The following is a 15,169-nucleotide window of genomic DNA, read 5'->3' on the forward strand; positions in this document are numbered from 1 at the left end:
TTCTCCGCCCCTCGTTTGATTTTCTTCACCTGTCCCTCGTTTAGTTGATTATATTTAAACCCTGCCTTGTTCCGTTAGTTTTGAACGTGTTTATGTGGCTGTGCTTGTTTCTTGACTCCGTGTGTTCTCCTAGCCTTAGCCCCGAGTTTTCGCTAGTCTTTTGTTATAGCCTGATTCCCCTGTTTGCTTTCGTGTACTTTTTTTGTTGTTGTTTTTCTGTGTGTGTTTGTTTAGTCATGTATCCCCGTACTCTCCGTGTCGGCTCTATGACCCTGAACCGTTATAGTGACTCTGATTTCGGATTTGCCCATAAATCTCGCTCTTCTCCGCACGTGCGTCCGCCTCCTTACCGCTCAACGTTACATGCGCACACAATGTTTACTTGTCAGTGCTTGGATTATCCTTCTTACCTTATCACATGTGAAGGGACAGCCATCTTTTGTGTGTGTGTGTGTGTGTGTGGGTAACAAAGCAAATGAATCCATTTTGACAGCCTCTGCATTCTCATACCATCACCTAAAGGTCCACTGCGCTTCTTTATACACACGTACACCCACCCACATTTGCACACAGACGCGCACGCATGCATGTATGTGCGGGCATGCACACGCCCTCGCCCGACACTTGACTTTGTTAAATCGCGATCCACTGGCCAATGATAATTACACACCAAAGACCTGCATTATTTATGCCAGCTTTTAAAATTCATTAAAAGTCACTTGGCCCCATCTGAAACCTGCCATTATCGATTGACTTTGCCATAATTGCTGCTTCAAGCCCAGAAAGATTTTCTGCCGCGTGATTACAAATGTAGCCGCCGCCGCCGGCAGCTGTGCAGAGCGGCCCACGCATGGGTGATCCCTCTGCCAGACCGCTGCCCCTTTCCCTAAGACGCTGGTGCCTCCCAACATCGCTACACAAACTCCTCAGACAGTGGTCTGAGGAGAAGGCAGCAAAATTGCCTTTTTAATGTGTCTTCATTTGGATTTGATGTAGCTCGCTGGAGAGAGACAGAAAGTGTGAAATTACGGTCGTTTAATTCCTGCATTTCCCCCTCCTTTATCGGAATGTGCAGTGGTTTTGCGGGCACCGGAACCATTTGAGTTGCAGCCAGAAATAAGAACATAAAGGACAATAGCAACAAGGAGAGGGGAAGCCTCCTAGCAGGCAGTGGGAATGAGCCCCTCCTAGCACCCCCTAACAGGCAGTGGGAATGAGCCCCTCCTAGCACCCCCTAACAGGCAGTGGGAATGAGCCCCCTAACAGGCAGTGGGAATGAGCCCCTCCTAGCACCCCCTAACAGGCAGTGGGAATGAGCCCTTCCTAGCTTCCCCTAGCAGGCAGTGGGAATGAGCCCCTCCTAGTTTCCCCTAGCAGGCAGTGGGAATGAGCCCCTCCTAGTTTCCCCTAGCAGGCAGTGGGAATGCGTCACGCCTTGCCTGTCACTGTACGTGTCATGTGCAGCTGCAGCTCGCCACCGCGCATTTCCATCCAGTCGATAAGCCGCGACCATTCTCCCGGACGTGGCCGTCCCTGTTTAAACCATCAGTCCCTTTGACGTCTCAATCCATTAAGTGGTCATCTCTCGATCGGACACCCTCCCTCCCTCCCGTGCATTTCGATGTAAGCCCCTTCCCGTCCACAATCGGCCAGTGTATTTAGAAGCAGCCCGCGCTACGCGCCATCATTAATCACAGCTTCTGCCTGCGGCGGCCGGCGATCGAGAGATCGATGCGGCACTCGGCGGGTGGGCTTCGGCGGGCAGCCCCAAGCGTCCGGCAGGTGCGTCCGGCAGGTGTGTCAAATGACAGCGGCAGCAGTGGCCGAAGTAAATCTCTGTCCTGTACAGAGCCTCGTTCTCGTGTGAGAACTGTGTTCCAGCTTCTCTCTTATGCCTTGGGGTTCAGAGGTTATTTGTTGCTGTTATTATGACAGTTATCTGTGCGTGGTGTGAGTCACTGTTTTAATCACTATGGTATTACACATTCACGTATTCACGTGGCCAGCAGCATGTTAAACCTTAACGGGTTAAAGCAGACTGCTGCTGTAAGCAAATCAAATGCAAATGCTTCAGACAAAAAAAAAAACAAAAAGCAAAAATAGAAAGTCAACAATAAATACATGAGGGTATCGGAGTACATACTGATTAATGAAGTGAAGGATTTGCTGTGGTATCCAGCCATGGTATATTTTGATAACCGAATGAAAAAAGACGACTTAATTCTAATGAGTAAACAAGTAATTACACTGTCATTAAACACAAATCGGTAGGTCACGCCTGATGATTTAAGAGTAAACGGTAAACACCGACTTCAGTGAACATCGGCTGCCTCGCTGCAGACGCCCTGACGCGCTGTTTGCCGCCAACCAGTGAGGATAAAATAAGAGTCTCTGCCAATCTAAAAACTGCTTGTGGGCGAGGAGTGGCAGGATGTGCCGACACTTCAGCTAGTCCGCTGGGGTCCTTGGTTTTACGTGGCTTCTGCTGAAGGCGCAGCGCGGAAAAGGGGACATTTGCACAGATCGGTCACTGCGAGGCTGGGAAAGCGGGACTCGGAGCGGGCTCGCTTCTCTGGCGAAATCATTCCGATGCTCTTTAAATAATGTCGAAGCGCTCTTGAGGGAAAGATTAACACGGGTCTGACTGATGGGGTCTTCGGAGCATCAGTGAGGGGTCGGGTGGAGGAAGTGCAGTTAAGCGACTGCTACTGGTGCTGCTCCTTATGAAGGAGGTGAATGCTGGATCAGCATTTCTTGTATGTTAGGAACCTTACAAATTAATAGCAAGATACCTTACTACTGTGTCATATTACAGGTGATTAGGCCTTGTCTAAGCTCCATACAATGTGGGTAAACATAGTCTACCTTACGCCTCATTTCATTACAAAACAGTGGCTAGTCAGTACAAGGCGTCCTCTGAGGAGCCACATTGGTTGGTCGCCACGTCTGAAACCTGGCCAATAGGATGACAGTGGGACACCCAACCGAGAACCAGGACGCAGCACAGTCACGGTACAGCACCAGATGGCAGGTACTGGCCAATCGGAGCCAAGCAATCTGTGGCCGCTACCACGGGTGCGCCAGCATCCCATTCAAGAGCAGTTTGTAGTAATCAGAGGGCCATAAGTACAGAGAGAGGGAGTCAATTAACAGTGTGCTATGGGGCTGCGAGTGAATGTCAACAAAAGCTAGTAGGGCGCCCAGGGCTCAGGAAGACACGGGTAATATTTGGACAGGGCGCTCTCTCTCACACGCCCACTGGGAACGAAGCCACGTGTGGGTTTTAATGGCAGAGAGACAATGGCCAGAGGCAGCAACGCTAGCTGCCAGTGCAGGGGACGCCCAGAGAGGACGTATCGCATTCCAGGGGGGAGGGGGCGGATTGGGCGCGCGTCCGTCGCATGCGCACACGAGCTCGAATGAGTGACCGGTGCGCGGAGCGAAGCACGGAGACGGGTCGTCGGAGTGGGCAGATTAAAATCGATAGCACAGAAAGCGGGTAAAGACTAACGGAGCCACACTCCAAAACAGGGGGCGCACAGGTTAACCGTGACGCTCCACCGTCCAAAAGGCGACTCGATCGGTGGTAATTGAATCAGGCCGGAGGTCGGACGCTGGCGTGGTAGGGACGGTGAGCATACGGCAGGCCTGTCAGTCACTGGGAGGTGGGCCGGCCCCGCGCTACCGCTAATCCTCCGTGCCGCTTTTCATACGCCATTCCGGCCAAGTGACGGCAGGGGACGAGCGGCAGGTGGTTCCACATTTCTCCGGCCCATTGAGCTCTGTCCCCCTCGTCCGCCAGCCCTTCTCTTCCCCGCTTCATTTTCCATCCCTCGCTTCTCACGTGTTGGCTGTAATTTTGGGCCATGTCAGATGTCGTCAGTCATGTGTGCTGAAGGTCAGTTACATTAAAGATTGCTTAAATCTATTATGGACAAAGACACATGCGTATATATATACACACACACACACACACACACACAAACACACACATACACAATATCATCCCTAATCACTATAATCTAGATGGGCTGATCAGACCTACCAATGATCTGATCAGACCTCTCTCTCTCTCTCTCGCTCTATCTCTATTTCTTTCTCTCTCTCTCTCTCTCTCTCTCTCTCTCTCTCTCTCTCTCTCTCTCTCTCTCTCTCACCTGCACTCCTGCTCTTTGCGTTTCTGGGCCAGGTACTTCTTCTTCAAGTCCTGCATCTCCTGGGTGAGATACTCAATCTCACACTTGTACTGCATTGTTTTGGCCTGGAATGCACTGGCTTCAGCCGTTATCGCCTGCGAACCACAGACAAGACGGCGATTACGTGGCGAGAACGAGAACACACTCACCTTCCCCTTCGTCCTCCCATCCCGAGATGGCAACAAACACTACCATGCAATGTGCCGTCACCAGAAGCAGCACCGATTATTTGCACGCAACAATTAAAACGAGCTCATGGCTTCTTGGGTCCTCGATCTGTGGGAGAACCGCTGGGAGGCGGTGCCTAAAATAGCGCCTGATCTGGTGTGTGGGGTGCAGCCATCGTCATGGCGTCATCTCCTTTCCTGTAGCAGGCTCTGGGCGGGCTTTAACTGCCAATCATCTGGATGCTCTGCCTCCGTAGGCCCTCCCATGCGGCGGTGGTGGCAAGTTCGAGGAACCCACCACTAAAGAATGAAGCCTGAAGATGTAGACTGGAAATGGGGGTGAAAGGGGTAACAAATGGAGATAAAGGAGGTGGAGAGGGAGTGTGCGCGTGCGTTCGAAAGGGATATTCTGCGTGTCTATATGTGAAATAAAGGTGAGAGATAGAGGGACGCAGAGAAAGTACGAGAATTATTAAAGATGGGGGGGGGGCTGCTATCTAGCTGAGGGGACCTGTCAGGCATCTACAGAACTTACAATGTATGTTTCTGGGAAGCTGAGTGTCTCTTCTGTCGAATACAGGGGACGAGAAAGACAAAATTAGCTCCCTATTTAAGAACCTCGACATTCTTCAGTTAATAAATAGCTCAAGCCTGCGGGCCGCACACATGCACACCCCCAGAGTGTGAATCTCAAGGCAGGACTGCTGATCTGATGTCGACGCAGCCATTAAAACCTCACTCCTGCAGGCAAAACTGTCCTTGCAACGGCGCTTCCACCAAATATGATCGCCGATTCCTTATTCTTGGAGCAAATTTGCCATATACTCCCATATGCGACAACTGCATGCGATATCCATTACCCAGAAGGAAAGCTAATCCAACATCAGCATTCAGAGTGAGGCGGAGTCTACTGTGAACTAACAAAGACAAATACACTTTTTAATCTCTCACTGGAACCCAATGAGGTCAACTGCACAAATCGAACTACGCTCTTACAAAGAGCATTTCGTATAACATTATTAAGTATTAAATTGCTAGTGCAGCTGGAGAAGGGCAAATCCTGAGAACTCTTTACTCCCATTTCTACCAACAAGCGGAAACAACTTCCAAACAGCAATGAGCACAATTAAACATTCATCACTCAAGCACTCAAAGGTAATGTTAATTAATGATAATTTCCAAATGTGCGAGGGAAAAGAAATGATGCTTCAGTCAAATGATACTTCAATCAAAACAAAGAGAAAGAGGCAATTTTTCACTTTAGCTTTTAAATGGGATCCCTCACCCCCACCTCCAAGGTTAGCGTGAGCCCTGATTCCCGAGAGAACGTGGTTTATTTAAAGGTTTGTCAGTTAATGCCGCTGGTGTGCGCAAGCCGTTGCGCTCGCAAATGAAATATCAATAAATTAAAGTAGGAACGGCTTGGCCTCAGGGACATCGGCAGTCTCAGCGCGGGGCGCTTGGAGAATCCTGGAAAGTTTGACGCCATAAGCGGCGGATATGAAAAAAGGATCCCATCTGATCCTGCCAAGATAAAGGGCTTTCCATCTCCAAGATTTGTCAGAAATATGCAATATGAAAAGGGGACCTCTAGCGAATCACACTTGAGTTTACTGTGTGTTACTCGAGTGTGTCGGATGTTCCACATGTGCACTCGGCAAGCGAGTCGACTGAATAAACGCGCAGTCACGTTAATAACTTTGGACAAACCAGTGCAAGTCCAGAAGTGTCGCAACGATGGATTGGAGCCAACGCTATCCCGTGATAAGATCGGCATGGGCATGGGAATGCCGGGGTGTCCTGCCGCTCTCCCGCACTGTCTCCAGCTGAAATGTGTCCTCTCCTTGACCGTGAGAGGAATCAGGACACCTGAACCATCACAGGCGAGAGGACGATCAAAGACGTAAAACTCCTCCGAGGCTGCTGGACTGAGCCACCTCAAAGGCAAGCCTGAGAGCTCTTAATTAGGCAGAGGGGGTAACTGTTTATTCAATGGCATGCTGGGGGGGGGGGGAGCCAGGGAAAGCAGAAGTGGGGGTGGAACAGAGAAGAGTAAGTGCAAAAAAGATTTATGGTCTGATTAGTCCTTTGTGTGGGCTGGACATTTGGGTTGGGGGGGTGCGCGGCTGTCCTTTTTGGTAGTTTGAGGATGTGAAAGAGTAAACAGAGAGAGAGAGAGAGAGAGAGAGAGAGAGAGAAAGAGAGAGACCATACAGTTACAAACATTAGTGGACCTGGAGCTCTTTGGTCTTCTTCTTCAGTGTGTGCTGAAGGATGTTAATCTGTTTGGCTGCCTCTGGCCCAGGTTGACGAGCCAGCACGTGCTTTAGCTCCACATACAGCTTCTCCTTCTCCTACAAGCACACACACACACACACACACACACACACACACACACACACAAAGCAAAGCAAATAAACGTATCAGCAAATAAATCTGTTGTTTATTCTGGCCTATTTGTCTCTTTCATGCTTAAACTGCTGCTGAATGGTAAGATTCTTTCCTCTGCTCCTACTCCCCATTCTCAACAGGAGGAGCATCACACCCCAGTGTAATGAATAAATGTTCTCCCACAACCTGCAGCGTATCAGTTATTTCATACTTTGCAATGGGAGCGCTCGAGCCGGCCGACGGGCACGGTCAGCAAGCGTGCACGCAAGCCAGGCACGGTCCGTAACCCCGGGTATCCCAGCGACTGAGAGTATGACGCCTTGCATATCAAGCACATTTGAAGGTTTTGACGTACGTGCGCTACTGGGGCCACTGCTAATGGGAGCAGAGGTATTGACCGGCGTATTCTCATCAAGGTGTAATGGATGCAGGGTGCCAGTCTTTCCTGACCGGAGCACAGGGATGTAAGTAACGACATCAGAGAGAAGTGGATTACAAGGAGACGGTTCAGATCCACGTTGTCATTAGAGGTGGAGTGGATGTGCATGCGTTTTCTGTCTCTGCATATACACACACACACACACACACACACACCCACAGCCTTCGACATTGCAGTGCAGGAACCGTAATGCAATGCAGTGTAAGTTTCTAAGTACCCACATCTGTATCTCTCTCCATCATACTCTCAAACCTCCAAGGCAACTTTATTTTAATCAAGCAGTTAATCACATTTACTTTTCTAAATAGATTTTATTACCCTGTATGAGCTGTCACGGTTAGACATGCTAATTTCATTTCATTTGGGCAGCTCACCTCATCAGATAATTTTAAAAAAAATTACAGGCTCCTCTGAATGGGTTCTTCTCTGAGTTTTCGCAATTTGGTAGGTATGAGCTGCTCTTCCTCTTCACGTCATTGTGCCAGTAATGCATGGTAGTAATGGGGGTGAGCTCGCTCAGGGGTACATGCCGAGCCCGTCTACCCTGCGGGCCGGAACAGGGTGCTTACTGAGAAACACTGTCCCATTCACACCAAGTTTGTGAACCTTCGGACGAAGCCTCCAGCTTTTTTCTCCCCGCTGGTGATTAAATACGTGCGCTCCAGCGTGGTGACCGTTTCTGGGGAGCAGGCCTGCACTCTGCATCACTCATTCGTCGTTATCGCAATACTGGCCTTTGCAACACGGATATCACAAAAGGCTACAACATGCAAATGAGCTCTTTACCAAAATTACAAATGTTTTTTTTATTCCGCATAATGAGCGCGCAGAACAATGACCGACATTTACAGCATCGCTGCATTCGCGTCATCCAACAGCCGTAAATAATTATTACCCAAACGATGAAACGTTATTCCGTGCCACGTCGAGGGCTGATTGGTGTGTTTTTAACGTACTGCGAGGCACATTGCCATCAACATATGGAGCAGTTTCATTGTAATATAGCTTTTTTTAAAACCTTATCGTGCAACCCTGTTGGACACAGAAGTGCAACCCAGCCAGGACTGGAAAAATGGCCACGCCCCCAGGAACCCAGCGGCAACGGCACTACCCTCTCAACGCTAAAACCACACCCATGCATCTGCCAAGCGCGCTGCAGAAAAACGGCTCTGCTGGGCTATTGCAACTTCCTGGAGGTCCCAGACAGGAAGAACTGCTCATTCGTATGGGTAACATCACTTAAAATAATTCCGGAGGGCCAGAGGATTGCTTGCCTGAATAGAGACTGACACCCTCCCCAAACCTACTGATGTCGTGATTCGTGGAATGAAAGAAGAATGCAGAGAACATAGTTCTCATGGAGGAACGGTCCAAAACTGCAGTCCGGGAGAAAAAAGGAATGGCTAAAGTGCATATTTACAAAACTGACGCATTGCCACGGTGACGTGTGGACAAAGCGCCCAGCCATTCTGTCTGCATTCGTCAATTAAATAAATTACTACGCCTTTTATTGCACTGAAACTATCATCCTTGTCACGAAATAATGACTATTCTTTAGACACATAATTTCACCATCGTAAATAGCCTAGCTAATGCACGACCTTCAATTATAGGCTATGATCGTGCAGTAATGCCATTATCCTAAGTGGGTGCTTATCTTTTGCCAGAGATTCTCTCACTGTGTGTTTCCCCAGCATGTCCATATTGCATGCACGGAGTCTTGCTTGATCAGACAGATCTTTGGCTTGGATCTCAGTCAATGATGGATTTTTATTTTCGTTTCGATGTGCCAACGATGTGTCAACATCTATACAAAATACCCTTAATCTGCCTTAGACGGAATACCGTTAACCTTTTGAAATATCAGAAGCAATGTCTAATATCAAATGTCTAAATTCAGAAGCTGTTGGATGACTGCTTGACTAGTTATTCTGACAGCCATCCCTGGAGAGAACGCATCCAGCATTGCGGAGGGGGCGGGGGGGGGGGGTCAAGATGCTAAGAGGTGAGTTGGAACCGCGGTGCTCGGAGCAATGATGCTCTCTGCAGATGCTCTCCCCAGAGAAGGAGCTACTCCGGGCACTGTTATAAAACCCAACATGTTGCCAGCACCCACCCCGCCTCCTAATGGCAGCTTAAAGTAACTGCAGTTCGCCACACTCAGTCCCACGTGGTGCCGCTGCCCTTAGGATTTTGGCTAATTCTGCAGATTAGCCAAGACACAGCAGCAAAAAAAAAAAACAGAAGTTCATGAACCCTATTGGGAATTGTAAATTTCCCTTTTTGGAAATCGATCTAGCACGTATCTCAGTGCTTAGATGTTTGATAACAGAAACTGTAAGCAGCAGACCACTTAGGAGAACATTCAGTAGTGAGAGCGCAGCCACATGAAAATGTCAATATCAGGAGAAACATCAAATGCCTGCATGGACATTTTAGCGCTAACCAGTATCTTAGCATTGGAAACAAGCTAAAATTAGCCCATCAATAAAATGACAAATTCGCTTTGGAGCATTACTGTGACCATTAAATTACCCGCTTTGTGGTTCATTTTCTTTGAAAATCAAAAAAGGAAACCGAGCAAGGCTAATTAGCTACACGTGAAAGAGAAATGTACCTAACTCGGCACTGGTTTTGAATCCTTTCAGGTCTCCTAGCTACCTAACCTAGCTTAGCTAGCTCTTTCCACCAGTGAAAAGCCGCACGGATGTTTAGCCTTGTTTTTGTCATGGGCGTGGTCTCATTTTTTTTTTTTTTTTTTTTGCTGTTGCTAAAAGACACTCCGATCGACACTCTGTCAGACACTCCTCTCGGATGTGTCCATTTTTGGCTGGGGTGCGGGGGATTCATGTAAACAACTTTAGGCGGACTAGGAGAAGCCATCGGAGACTGCTTTTCTTTTCAGATGATCTGTTTCAGGTACTATTGTCAGGACACTGTGACGGACGAGGGTTAAGCAGGATGCGGGGACGAGGCACGTCGAACGTAAACACACGTTTTATTCATACATTAAACATACACGTATTAACACTACTTGGTTCAAACACCAACAACTGACGATACGAAACGAGACTTATATACACTCATGACAATTACACACAACAAGGATCAGGTGCACAACACAAGAGGGCGTGGCAATAGGAGCACACAGACACGCACACACAGGCAGACTTGAGGGGGCAGGGGCCGTACTGTGACAGAGCCCCCCCCTCAGGGCGCGACTCCAGGCGCGCCAGCCTGCCTGGTACTGGGTGGGCGCCGGCCACTGGCGTGCTGTGTGTTGCGTGTTTACGTGTACACGGTGGCCGGAGGCTCGCGTTCATTGGACGGACGCGTCGGGAGCCACGCCCCTTGGGAGGGGGTTCTGTCACGGAACGCTCGCCTCCCGCGAGTCACGTGGTTCGGTCAGCCAAGTACAGTAGGAGGACTTTCGTTTGTAATCACGCCTGCACGCACCTGCACCTCGTTTTGTCTGTGTGTATTTAAACTCACGTCAGGGTGTGCAGCGTGGTTGGTCATTGTGGGTGTAATGTCTGAATTTAGCGTGTTTACGTTAGATGTATCCTTGTGTATCGTGTTTGTTTAACGTCAATCGATTCTTGTTCATGTTTATCGTTTGTAATACGTGAGTGCCGCTGTCGTTTATGTTATTAAATGTTCGTCCCTGTCGAGGAAGTCTGTGTGTCCTGCTTCGCGCCCTGCGGCACTCGGGCCGACACGCATTACCGACACGGTAGCAGCTTGACCAAATATGACAAATGTTATTTTTATACAAGTTATCTACTGCTGATTTCTGGCCTGGCCAGGCTTAGACTATTGTAGAGAACTCAACTATTAACAGAAACCGACGTACCATTCACTCATCCAAACGCACACAAACACACACATACGTGTTCTTGCCAGCCACTTCTTAACGACATTCTGCCTCGATGCGAATGTTTCGATTAGTACTTGCATCTATGAGCCAGTCTTTTGTCTCATACACACGAGCAGCACTTCATGGATTACGCACCTCATTCTGGTTTGTCTTTGCTAAGAATCCTGGCAGTGCTCAGTTACGTTTGAAGCTATCTCCTGCGGAGAAGATGCGAGAGTCAGTCTCTTAACCTTGAGTGTTCCAGACTACATGGAACACTGAACTCTTCTCCCAGCAATGAAGTGAGCCTGCTGAGGACAGCAAAGTCCTTCAGCATTGTCATGCGCTGTGGTGGTCCCCATCAGCACCTTGCCCCTTCCTAACAGCAAGGGGAAATGAGGTGGCAAAAATGTCCGAAACGCCTCTCTATTAAAACTTTTGTGCCATGGCTCTGAAATGAAACCGCACGGGAATAAAATTGAGTTCTGTTGGTATTCTTCCTTTCTCTCTTCTATTATCTTTTATATTCTCTTCCGCTGAACATAGCTGCTGGAGATCAGGCCTTGACAACCCTTGCTATTCGCCTCGCCAAAAAAGAAGCCCATGCCATAAATTCAGCTCCCACTCGACACGACTCTGTTCCACAGATACCGGTGTCAACACCTATAGCTCGGATATATGGCTTGGCTGCGTTGTGAGCTTCCCTTTTGAACTATGTTGTGAACTTAATCCACGTGGCCAGAGTGTACCACCCGGGGAGCCGTGCGCATTTTCAAACTGCAGAATGCCACACATCTGGCTAGCAAATACGATTTGCTCTTATGATGTACAGAACAGATGTATATGAAGCATGCCAAATGAAAGGTGATGTTTATACACTCTTTGTGTGTGTAAAAATGATCAGTGCAAGAGGAAACGTAACCATATGAGATGTGAATTGCATTTAGCGCAAACTATGTCTCTGTCTTCCTTTCTCATTCTATTTTTGAAACACACATACACTGATGACATTTGCAGAACAGACCCAAAACACACCATACCTTAAAGGACATCAGAGGCCAAGTACAGAAGAGTACATTAAATAAAGCTGTATTGGTCTTCCTCTGAAAACCATGAGAGAGAGAATCACTTCTCAAATCCTTTGCAATCAATCACCCCGCTGACCTGACCCCACTGATGCTTTATGAGCCATCACCAGGGACAACAAGGCCCCTAGAGACCAATAGGACGTGACAGATTGGTCGAAGCAGCGAATGAGATGAGAGTGTTTACCTGGAGCAAGTGATCTTTCTGCACCACCTCCTCAGTTTTTTTTAGCAGGAGCCGCTGAAGAGTTTGAGTCTTCTGGAGCAGCTCGAAGGTGCTGGGGTCACTCGCCTGCAGGAAAACCATTTAGAGCGAGACAGACAGAGCGAGAGAGAGAGAGAGAGAGAGAGAGAGAGAGAGAGAGAAAAAAAGAGAAAGAGAATTATAGAGCAAGATTGAGGAAAAGGGGATAAGAGGAATGAAAGAGAATAAAAGAGTGATATTGACTGAAACTCAACAACTAAACTAAACTCCAGGACCATTTCTCATAACCTCAGTTAACTTCTTAGATAACTGTGGGACAAAGGCCTGATGTCTTTAACTATCAAGAGAGGACAGAGAACATGTACATAGAGGACCGGGCCACGCATGTCCACCCACCACAATTCTCTCACACAAGCACGCCCGTGCACACACCTCGAGTCTTCTCCAGGGATGAACATTCATGGGCTTCCTGTGCAGTTCCTCCAGGGCTTGGCATCTTGTTTGCTCTTTAAGAAGCTCCTTCTGCATGCGGTTAACCTCTCGCCTGCAGCCCAAACACAACAGCATGCTAAAGCCACGTGGCCGTGGGACGCGTCCGACTCCACGATCTCGATCATGACGCAGTGTGCAGCCGTGGTTGTACAGCCTGTCTGGTGTTTAGTTAATTAGGTCACAGCAGTCCCAGAATGACCTAGTGCCTCGGGAGCTTCTCCTCGCCAAACGTATTTGCATGAGGCGATGAAAGTAGAGAGTGGGGCAGACAGAGAGAGAGGGAGGGAGACAGATAACATCTGCATGAACCTGAGAGCAGTTCACGCCTCAGTAGCATCCAGGCTAATGTCTCTCTCTCTCTGCAGCTCTCTCTCTCAAACACACACACACACACACACACACACACACACACACACACACACACACACACTTTTGCCAGTTAATGCAAATGCAGTGGGAGTTAGTGCACGCCTTTGACCCGCTACAGTGGTAATTCACTCTGGAAATAAACAACTTGAAAGCTCCATCTGCCAACTTATTAGCAGTGGGGGCTTGGCAATAGCTGCAAAAGCATAAAAACAGCTTTTCAACATCAGGAAGATGCCTCTCAAAAAACACGAAAGCAGAAATAAACCTAGCATACAGTCGGGGTCAGGGGGTGGGGTCTTCAGTTTAAGGAGAGACATGAGCATGTGGAGCGGCAGCTCGACAGAGGGCTAGAAAACGTGCCGCACTGGCGAGGATGGAGAGGGATACAAAGAGAGAGGAATCTGGTTTCTGCTGCCAGACCGAAAGAAAAAAAAAAGGCAGGCACTTTAGGTCCTAACTCTCGTATCGCTTTGTCGCGCCATCCATTTAGCATCCTCAACAGCAATAATGGATCACGGTCCGAGGCCTCGGGACTAAGTGATCATACTGATTCCATCCCTCGTCTCCCTCCCGACGTTAGCCGAGCATGTAAAGGCCGCAGGTCTACCTCCACAAGACATATAGATGGTGCCAGGAGCCATATGCTAGCCAATTGAGTGGCAAAGTGTAAACGTATTATCCCTCATTTAAATGGCATGCACCAGGAGTTTCTGCCGCAACTCAAGGAGAGATAGATGATGATAATGCATAGCTCATTACTCGACTGCAGCTCGGGCTGAATTTATGGGGGAGTTTTCGGTTAGCGTGCTAAATCGATCAGAAGAGTCTTTTCCAATAGAAGAACAAAAATGCTATTAACAGAGGGTTTAAACTGGTGTCATCGGTCTAAAAATGTAAGTATAACCACGGCAAGGGTTTCCTGCAAGCACATTTTAAAGGAACAGTTCAACCAAAAATCCAAACCATGCAAATAAAATCCAGCTGTTGCTAATTAGTTTTATGCTAATGACATGTCAATAGAGGGATGCTAGCAATTGGTCATATCTAGCTGAATTTTGAATTTTGTCTATTCTAATTCTTCAGGGTCATTTATAAGGTATGTTAGATATAAAACAAGGATTAGGTTTAGCAAGTAACAGATATTCCTTGGTTTGTAAATTTGCAACATCCATAGCTCAATGATGTCAGGCATATCACAGTACAGTAGAATTAAGGAGGTGTCCTCTAGTGCAGCTGATGTGACAGTCACACCTACCCACCCATGCACAAGCACAGACACCACTACACACTATCCACAGGATTTCCTCAGTGAAATTTCTACCATTGTCCACTGGAAACTCCTTTAACCTTAATCTTTTGTGGGAAGGCCAGGGCAGTGCTGTGCTAACACAATCCACTCTAATCCAGTCACACTGCAAGAGCAATGATACCATAGCTGACATATCTTGAACATAGACAGTAAATTGGGTAGGTTATAAAATGGTTGAATTAGGATAAAAATAAAAATATATATTTTTAAAAAAGTATTAAGTTACCCAAAACCACAGATCAGAAAAGGTAAGAATGCAATTTTTTTAAAAGAAAGAAAGCAGTGATTTCTAAATGTACTTTGACTTTTATTTCATTGCAGACTTGCATTTCGTTACAGAATGACTGCAAGATATTTCATGTTTTGCTTTATTCCCTTCCTGTCATTCAGGCCTGCAACACCCAAAGTTGGGGAGGGGGCAATTTAGGGCCAGTAATGAGGTCAAATAATTCAATGATTTGAAACTGGTGATGTCAACACGTGACTGTTATCATGACTTGGTAAAGAACTCAAGAAAGGCCCAGTCCTTTTGCAACAAAAATGGAAAATCACTGAAATGTTTACAAATCATACTGCTCAAAGAAAGATAGGAAAGTGTTTGGATATTTGTAACATAATTAGGGGGGCCAAGGAATCTGGGGGAATTTCACTGTGTAAAGG

The 15,169-nt window shown here is 47.7% G+C and overlaps 1 protein-coding gene across 1 annotated transcript in view; it reads right to left on the reverse strand.

The window, feature by feature from the left end:
• cfap58 (cilia and flagella associated protein 58) overlaps positions 1 to 15,169 on the reverse strand; it is an 85,937-nt gene that overhangs the window by 22,701 nt on the left and 48,067 nt on the right. Inside the window, exons 14-17 of the mRNA XM_027010172.2 lie at positions 12,772 to 12,883; positions 12,322 to 12,426; positions 6,598 to 6,717; positions 4,158 to 4,291 (exon numbers count right to left, since the gene is read on the reverse strand). Coding sequence (XP_026865973.2) covers positions 4,158 to 4,291; positions 6,598 to 6,717; positions 12,322 to 12,426; positions 12,772 to 12,883 — 471 coding nt within the window. The remainder of the gene's footprint in view (positions 1 to 4,157; positions 4,292 to 6,597; positions 6,718 to 12,321; positions 12,427 to 12,771; positions 12,884 to 15,169) is intronic.

Source organism: Electrophorus electricus, chromosome 16 (genome assembly GCF_013358815.1).
Source record: "Electrophorus electricus isolate fEleEle1 chromosome 16, fEleEle1.pri, whole genome shotgun sequence".
NCBI lineage: Eukaryota > Metazoa > Chordata > Actinopteri > Gymnotiformes > Gymnotidae > Electrophorus > Electrophorus electricus.